The sequence below is a fragment of the Haliotis rubra genome, unplaced genomic scaffold (genome assembly GCF_003918875.1).
Source record: "Haliotis rubra isolate DU_JTF1 unplaced genomic scaffold, ASM391887v1 Scf565, whole genome shotgun sequence".
Lineage (NCBI taxonomy): Eukaryota > Metazoa > Mollusca > Gastropoda > Lepetellida > Haliotidae > Haliotis > Haliotis rubra.
The window spans coordinates 148,206-158,188 of NW_025767263.1; the positions used below are offsets into that span (position 1 = coordinate 148,206).

Consider the following 9,983-nt stretch of genomic DNA (forward strand, 5'->3'; position numbering starts at 1 on the left):
TCACTGTAAAAACTCTTTTTAAAACATTTACATCGCTTTTCCGAAAGTAATCCAAAAGCACCGCATGTGTGCTTTCTCTTGTACGTCAGTTTATGTTTGTGCATGTAATATTCTGACTCGATTCGCTATGTGATTTGAGGGCATCAACAACCGAGAACCAAAAATAACAAACTATTAAATTCTATTAAAAATCTAAAACAACATTTTATTGATTGAAAGTTTTACGCCGCTTTTAAAAGCAATACGGCGGGAACATTTTAACACATTTTGCCCATGTGGGGAATCGAACCCGGGTCTTACGAGCCAACGCTTTAAGAAACCCCACCGCCCCTTTTAAGTGATTAGTTCAAGTGATTAGTTCAAGCGTTACTATATGTGCACATGTCAAGGACTGTTAGTGAGTGGGTTCAGTTTTACGCCGCTTTTAGCTATATTCCAGCCACATAACGGTGTGGGACACCAGAAATGGGCTTCACACATTATACCCATGTGGGGAATCGAACCCGGGTCTTCGGCATGACGAGTGAACGCTTTAACCACTGGGATACCCCACCGCCCTCAAGGACTATTAAAACATTCATCTATGCTATGAGCCCGTTAGAATGTATCCTTCTAAACCTCTAGACTGAAAATATTGGTGTTTCATGTGTTAAGAAGTCGAAGTAGCAGTTGTCGCGGCAGAAGTAGCAAAAGACGTAACAGTAGCAGTAGACATATATACATGATGTAGCAACTTTGTGCAGAAATTCACAAACAATGAACACGCATACATAATTGTTCTTCTATAATGATGGATAGTTGAAATGCAAAAATAAAAACGATTATTTTGGTTCGAAAGGGGATTGTTTACAGTATAGGATGATATTAAACATACGGATGTTTCTTCTTATCGATGACGGAGTGGAAGCCCCGCCAGAGAGCCTTGCTGTAGCTCATGTAGTGGAACCCTGGTTCTCTGGATGTAAACTCCCTGGTGAGAGCCCTCACGAGCGGGCGCACCGTCTCGGGGGTCGTTTTCCACTTTAGGTAAGGAGGGTTGACATTAGGTATGATTGTAATGGAGGTAACAATGTTGTTCAATTTATATACATAGAGAAACTGATATATGGACAATAGATAACTTTGTATCATGAGCATCATCATCATCATCAATATTGATTAGTTATTACATCATCATCATCTTTAATTAGTTATTAGATCATCATCAACATTCATCAGTTATTACATCATCAACATTCATCAGTTCTTACATCATCATTATCATCACCATTCATCAGTTCTTACATCATCATTATCATCACCATTCATCAGTTCTTACATTATCATCATTCATCAGTTCTTACATCATCACCATTCATCAGTTCTTACATCATTATCATCACCATTCATCAGTTCTTACATCATCATTATCATCACAATTCATCAGTTCTTACATCATCATTATCATCACCATTCATCAGTTCTTACATCATCATTATCATCACCATTCATCAGTTCTTACATCATCATTATCATCACAATTCATCAGTTCTTACATCATCATTATCATCACCATTCATCAGTTCTTACATCATCGTCACCATCCATCAGTTCTTACATCATCATCATTATCATCACCATTCATCAGTTCTTACATCATCATTATCATCACCATTCATCAGTTCTTACATCATCATCACCATTCATCAGTTCTTACATCATCATTATCATCACCATTCATCAGTTCTTACATCATCATTATCATCACCATTCATCAGTTCTCAGTTCTTACATACAACATCATCATCATCACCATTCATCAGTTCTTACATCATCATTATCATCACCATTCATCAGTTCTTACATCATCATTATCATCACAATTCATCAGTTCTTACATCATCATTATCATCACCATTCATCAGTTCTTACATCATCATTATCATCACAATTCATCAGTTCTTACATCATCATTATCATCATCATTCATCAGTTCTTACATCATCATTATCATCACCAGTCATCAGTTCTTACATCATCATTATCATCACCAACATTCATCAGTTCTTACATCATCATTATCATCACCATTCATCAGTTTTTTCATCATTATCATCACCATTCATCAGTTCTTACATCATCATTATCATCATCATTCATCAGTTCTTACATCATCATCACCATTCATCAGTTCTTACATCATCATTATCATCACCATTCATCAGTTCTTACATCATCATTATCATCACACATTCATCAGTTCTTACATCATCATTATCATCACCATTCATCAGTTCTTACATCATCATTATCATCACCATTCATCAGTTCTTACATCATCATTATCATCATCATTGATCAGTTCTTACATCATCATCGTCATCATCATTCATCAGTTCTTACATCATCAGCACCATCATCATTGATGTTAACATTATCTTTATCATCATCATCGCCAACTTCGCACCAAGGAAAACAGACAGTTTAATGTAGTTTTGCTTTTACTCCACAAAAATATCGATCAGCTGATTATGTTAGATCGTCTGTGGAGCCGTGCTTACAGGCAGAAGTAGCGCCAAGTTTAACTTACATGGTAGTAGCGCCTGTACCCCTCAGAGACGCGAATTTCGTCGACCAAGGCGAGGTGCGCCGTCCCGGGCCCCGTCTCCAGCATAGCTACGACGAAGTCGAGGCAGTCGGAGTATAAAGGGGCTGCTTCCCCATCTCCCGTCGAGTCGGGGTCAAACTTCCTACAGCCATAGGTGCGAAACGAGGTTTAAACGTCGCATACAAGACTGTGGGGTACACAGCTGCGTGTGGGTGATGGGTTTTGATTATTAGGTCTTCAGACGAAAGTCTAAGACCTACTGTTATTATCCGAATATTATGTTTTTACAGATTAAAAATGTATGCAGCAGAGAGGGTTCGGGTGATCCTGGCACAGTCAGGCTGGTAAGGCTCATCATCAGCTCAGGGCCCTTGCCCCCTCTACACGCAGCCCAGACAGCGAATGGGACTTCTCCCAGGAAACGCTGCCTAATCGAACCCACCAAGAACTTTCCGGAGAATATGGAGGCTCCCCAACACTGCAGCCTTCTGCATTACCCAGAGTGTCAGAAGGGCTGTGCTGGTGGAAAACCCGGGCACTCTCCTGATCTGCGCCAAGAGATCAGGAGGTACCAAACTCAAGGGCACCGAGAACAATGGGGAGCCTGACGACAGTGTACTTGGGATGCAAGCGAGACATTTCAAAGGCGAGGTCCGCATATTTATCAAGCTTTTCCTGAATCTTGCCAATCACATTGTTGTCAAAGGGACAGAAAATTCAACGATATAAATAAATTCATTGGCTTTATCAAAAAGGACAAGATCAGGTTTGTTGACAGACAGGAATTCTTGAGCAATAATAGACTTACAAATCAGCAAAACATGTACCCGTGAAATAGTCGTGCAAAAAGGTGCTGTACTGATGGAGCAAAATGGTAACATTAAAGTCAGTTTTGGACAGTGAAGATGTGTTCAGTAACGAGCATGACCACCATGATCACAAATGCAAGCTTCTACACGTCTTTGCATTGACCAAATGAGCCTTTAAAGTTGCTGTTGTGGAATGTTCCGCCATTCTCTCTGTATCGCCTGCTCAAGGGGAACATGGAGACCGTAAACACGACTTCCAATAATGCCCCAAGCATGTTCAAATGGATTAAGATCAGGTGACCTTGCAGGCCAGTCCATATGTGCGATGTTGTTGATCTAAACAACATCAATAACAACCCTTTCTCAGGCATTATCATCCATAGACGGGCATTAACATCCATAAAATTGGAGTTAGGAACTGCTTGTTGTAACAGAGGAATGATTACAGGTAGGTTCACACCGATCAGGGTGCATGTGTGTAGAGTGGAGCACATTCATGCCCCACCTTTTGTCTGTTGTTTCTGAGGGTGGTTGTGTTCGGGTGATGTTGTCAATGTTATCGGATAAATCAATTTGACAGTCACTAAAGGTTATGTATTCTTTGAATATTTACCTTTCAGTAACATGTCGACAAAAATCGCTATCGAGATTGATAAAGATATTACACTGAAAATACGTGTTGCTAACTTTTTTGTAAGGAGTATATATATGGCGGCGGCCTGTAAATAATCACTGGACCAGACAATCCATCAACACTCAACAGCATGAGCATCTATCTACGCAACTAGGATACGATGACATGTGTCAACCAAGTCAGCGAGCCTGACCACCTGATAATAATAATAATAATAAATGGATATTTCTTATGCGCCATGGTCCATCCAGAGGATGCTCAAAGCGCTACATATTAAAAGAGTCACTAGAGTTCAAGAGGAAGATATGACAATTAGCCAAAAATAACCGTGAGAATATTTCGCAGTTATAGGTTGTAGACATTTTTGAAGAGGAAGGTTTTGAGTCCCGATTTGAATGCTTCTAGGGATGGAGCATTTTTTTATGGGAGTAGGAAGACTGTTCCATAGGGTTGGTGCTGCAAATATGAATGACCTATGGCCAAAGTGTTTGAGACGAACTTGGGGAACTGAGAGAAGATGTTGATTCTGAGAGCGGAGAGAACGGGCAGGCATATATGTTGACAACATCTCAGAGAGGTATGGAGGAGCTAGGCCGTGTTTGCAGCGGAAAACAAGAGTGCAGATCTTGAAATGAATTCTTGCTTCAACCGGCAGCCAATGCAGACTCTGGAGGATTGGGGTTATGTGAGTCCATTTGGATGTTTTAGTGACAACTCTCGCGGCAGCTTTCCGTTAGTCGCCTCTTAAGACAAGCAAGGGCTGCTGAAGATCAATGCTAACCTGATCTTCAAGGTGGCTCCCTTAACAGGATTAATACTGAGTACGGCTTAACACAACAAACAACGGGATTATATTGTCAGTGTAAGGAACAGCATGCACTTACTTCATCCGCTTAACGATGTCGACGAGGATTTCCTTACAGAAGGTGCATGCCTGTGACTTCTCGTTCGGGAAGTCGTCTCGAGCCACGCCCTTTTTCAGCAGCTGCAGCGACTTCCTGAGATCGTCGACGGTGACGTTTTCCTCTAAATCATTGTGCTGTTCCATCAGTTCCTTCCAGTACTTGACACTCGTCTCCTTCGTGGAGGTGAAGACGTCATACTGCTTCAGGATCGACGACAGGGACATTGGTGTGGAGACCTGGAGGCGATATAAGTATCCTTCTGTAATAACAATAATTATCATCCAAAACTGTGTTCCACAGGAGATATTGCTTGTGTGAGATCAAACGACAGTAGATTTTGTACAATGCCTTGACAATGCTATGACGTCATCAACTGGCATGGCTGCACTACAAATCTAATGGCAGAACCGTGTTCAGAGATGTACATTTTTCATTGAAAACTAATGAAGAGTGAATTTTTATGATAAATAGAATCTCACCCGAGTGTCTTCTGATATCAAATAAACTCTGTCAAAAAAGAAACGCAACCCCTGTCCTCAGATATGAAAAATTCGTTTGAATGAAGTTATTGCTTCCAAACTAAATTTTATTCGAATGTATTGAAATGATACACGTAATTAATGAAGATTACCATCCAAACAACTGCATTTGTACGCATAAGTGTATTTTATTGCTTATTCCGTCACAACGCATGAAATGACCCTCATGGTGACTTCGCACAAAAAAAACACATGCAAATCATGAAAATGGCAGTTAATGTAGGGGTGTATAAAAGCCCATGTGCTTCCGTATTATATTCATTCATTTGTCGCCGAAAAGCTGTGTTAAAATGCCACGATTGAGTGCTGCCGACCGAAATATCGCCATTGGTCGTGTTCAGAAGCCGGAGAAAGTTTTGGAACTGTTGCACGGCACCTAAATGTTCACAAAACAACGATATCCCGACTTTGGAGCCGCTACAACAACTTCAATTTGACCAACGATCGCCCGAGAAGTGGAAGGCCAAGAATCACGACCCCCCTTCAAGATCGGTACATCCGGGTCCATCACCTGCGTAATCGGCATGCCCTACCAACCGTGACTGCCACACAAATACCAGGTTTGAGGAGAGTGTCAGCTCAAACGATTAGGAACTGTCTGAAAGAAGCGGGTTTATGTGCCTGTAGACCAGTTGTTGGACCTGTACTACGCCCCCTACATCGACGCCGACGACTCAGGTGGTGCAACAACGTAAGGATACGGACTTTACAAAATCTGGAGGCGAATCTGGTTTTCTGATGAATCACGTTTTCTTTTGCAACGTCACGACGGAAGACAGCGTCTGTATAGGAGACGTCATAAACGTTTTGCGCCCATCTGCGTCCGACAGGTGGACAGATTTGGCGGAGAAAGCGTCATGGTTTGGGGAACCATCTCATACAACCAGAAATCAGACTTGGTGATCGTTCCAGGGAACCTGACAGCCCAACGTTACATCAACCACGTGTTAGAGCTTCACCTTCTCCCGATTATTGACCAACAGACACAGATTTTTCAACGGGACAACGCCCGGCCTCATACTGCACGTGCAACAATGAACTTTCTGCAGAATTCCAACGTCAATGTCTTGCCATGACCCTCTAAATCACCAGACCTCAACCCTATTGAACACCTGTGGGATACTCTGGATCGACGCGTACGTCAACGTCAGCCGCCGCCACAGACGCTGCAACAGCTCGCCGTTGCACTGCAGGAGGAGTGGAGAGCCATTCCCCAGGAAAGAATCCGGCGTCTTATCCGTTCTTGTCCAAGGAGATGCCGTGCAGTGATTGCAGCGCGTGGTGCTCATACGAGATACTGAGAAAGACGCCCCCCCTGGTGACAAACTGGTGTCTGTGAGATGACTTTTGAAATGACAATTTTAAACATGCCCATCTGGGTTATTATTCTGCCAAATTTCAGACTTCTGTCTTAAATAATAAAAATGCCGTGTCGTCCTAAAACTTCAGATCAAAATCTCTAAAATACAGGGGTTGCGTTTCTTTTTTTGACAGAGTTTATATCAACCTTCGTTGACAAAAGTAAACATATCCTCGGCAAGGCTTTATCGGCTCATGGTGATATATTTGATATCAAAAGACACTCGGGTGAGATTCTCTATTTAAAGTGAGTGAGTGAGTTTAGTTTTACGCTGATTTTAACAATATTCCAGCAATATCACAGCTTTGGACACCAGAAATGGGCTCCACACATTGTACCCATGGGGAATCAATCTCTATTTATATGTAATGATAATGAAGTGAAACCAATTTATGTTTATGAAGTGAAAACATGTAATGATAATGTGATGGAAAGTTGTAGTGACAATATAGTGAAAACAATAAATAGCAATATAGTGAATGCAGGTGGTAATAATGTAATGAATAATTGTAATGACAACATACAATGACAGGCAGTACTGATCTAGTGGACACATGTAATGATAAAGGTAGTGGAAATGTGTAACTATCTCTACTATCACTGTTAGTGAGAATAGTTTTACGCCGCCTTTAGCAGTATTCCTAGAAATATCACGGCGGGGAACACAGAAATACGCTTCACACATGGTACCAATATGGGGAATCGAACCTGGGTCTTCAGCGTGACAACGCTTTAACCACTAGGCTACATCCACCCCCACCCCACCCCACCCCACCCATCCTACCCTTCCCCACACGCACACCCGATATTAGGAGCCGTGCCCCAATGGGGTACGATCGCACGCAATCAGCCAGTTTAATCAAACATGTATTTATCATAACTTCGATTCATTGAGAAACAGTCCGAATAGATAAGCTGTCACTAAAACCATTGTCAAATTTCCTCCCGTTTATTTTAATATTAAGTCTGCTAGTTCTACACTCATGTATTCAATCAAATCAACGTACAATTGTCGTCACAAACTGGGGCTTCATCCCTTAACAACAGGAATGGAGACAAACCGCATGTTGATGTTAAACCCGTGATGTTTCTCGCGTATGTTGTAACGTATATATAGGTCAACTCAGACAAGAAATAAGACACCGTGTGACATACATCCAATCAATACAACACAACAACGGAAGATATATACAACATAGCATTCTCCAACTCACCCGTATTCTTATAACTCGCTATTAGGGGTAGTCTACCCAGTCGCCACAATCATGTACACCCGTGTGTGTTGGTCTTGCTAGTTTGTTGACACGGTCCAGTGGTGTATGTCTAAGAATGACATGACAGTATAGTGCATTCATAAATGTGAAAAGCGTATTCATGGTGAGGGCAGTGCCATGCTTATTAATAGCCCGGAACGGGATTTTTAAATGGCTAATTGTCTCAGTTGAAGCCACGTGGAGCGCGAAGCACCATATTTAATATGAACAGGAAACAATGCGATTATTCAGCTACGAGGACGCTGTTGCAGCAGTAAACGTTGTAATGTCGCGTTTCTGTTGCGCAAGGTGGTGTTTACTGACCGCAGCGAGACCTGAACAGCGCTGTTTTTGCGTAGGCGTTGTTTAGGTCTGTTGATGTGTCTTAGCAACGGTCAACAAAGAGATCAATGGAAGCTGCTCCAGTTTTGTTTGTCGTTTGAACGCAGGACTTTATCGTTCACAGTTCGGGCATGTTGCATGAGTATGAAGTAATAGCGTTAGTCGGAAGGGTGAATCGGTTTCCACATTATTTTGTCCGTTAAGGTTGGGATTTGACCGACCAGTTCTGAGAAACAAACAATATTGGAAATCGTTAACATCTTCGATTCCTGGTAATATTTTAACGAAGAGCACTTCTAATGACGGAGGGATCAGACAGACACAGTTGCGCCCCTTTGTCGTACTAGAATGCGCTAATCCAGATCCACTTTTGTAGTGGATGATAAAACAGTTCATTTTTAAAAATATAAATCAATTCCAAACACGATTTCGAAAAAAAAAATTTTTCCGGGCTATTTTCAAACAACACATTTAGCAAAAGATTGAATAATATGTGTTCAATCATTTAAGAAGGTAAATGTTAGTCTAGAAGTAAGACATTAGGTGTAAATGCAACGATATGGTCACAAAATGTGAAAGTAACGTTAGAAAAATAGACCTGCATATAATGAGCACGAATATTTAGGGACTGTTTTTTTTAAATTGTGTGCTGAACATGCCCAAACTATCCATGATCCCTTACTTCTTTTGTTCAGAACAGAATAAAACTACAACTTTACATATATGTGAACCTTGCGTCACCGCCAGGCTTTGGTTCTCGCGTATTTCAGACGTGGCAACAGCGTTTAAACGATACTAAACATGGCGAGCTTAGTGATAACTCTGGGTCGTCAGTCATGTCCCTGCCATACCATAGAGGAACAATTACATACCATAGAGGGACAGTTACATACCATAGAGGAACAATTACATACCATAGAGGGACAATTGCATACAATAGAGGAACAATTGCATACCATAGAAATACATACCATAGAGGGACAGTTACATACCATAGAGGGACAGTTACATACCATAGAGGAACAATTACATACCATAGAGGGACAATTGCATACAATAGAGGAACAATATTGCAGACCATAAAATTCCATACCATAGAAGGACAATAGCATACCATAGAGGGACAAAACAATTACATACCATAGAGGAAAAATTACATACCATAGAGGGACAATTACATACCATAGAGAACAATAACATACCATAGAGGAATAATTACATACCATAGAGGAACTATTACATAGAGGAACAATTACATACCATAAAGGGAAAATTACATACCATAGAGGGACTATTACAAAACCAAAGAGGAATAATTACATACCATAGAGGGACAATTACATACCATAGAGGAACACTTACATACCATACAGGAACTATTACATACCATAGAGGGACAATTACAAACCATAGAGGAATAATTACATACCATAGAGGGACCATTACATACAGGAACAATAACATACCATAGAGGAACAATTACATACAGGAACACTTACATACCATAGAGGGACAATTACATACAGGAACAATAACATCTCATAGAGGAACAAT

General features: G+C 41.0%; 1 protein-coding gene across 1 annotated transcript; it reads right to left on the bottom strand.

Annotated features, from left to right (window-relative positions):
- Positions 1-864: 864 nt before the first annotated feature.
- LOC124254136 lies at positions 865-8,200 on the bottom strand. The gene is made up of 4 exons (XM_046688013.1): positions 8,049-8,200; positions 4,915-5,171; positions 2,570-2,729; positions 865-1,020 (listed from the first exon to the last, which is right to left on the bottom strand). Exons 2-4 carry the CDS (start codon positions 5,157-5,159, stop codon positions 865-867), a joined length of 561 nt encoding a protein of 186 aa, XP_046543969.1. The 5' UTR covers positions 5,160-5,171; positions 8,049-8,200.
- Between the last annotated feature and the right edge of the window lie 1,783 nt (positions 8,201-9,983).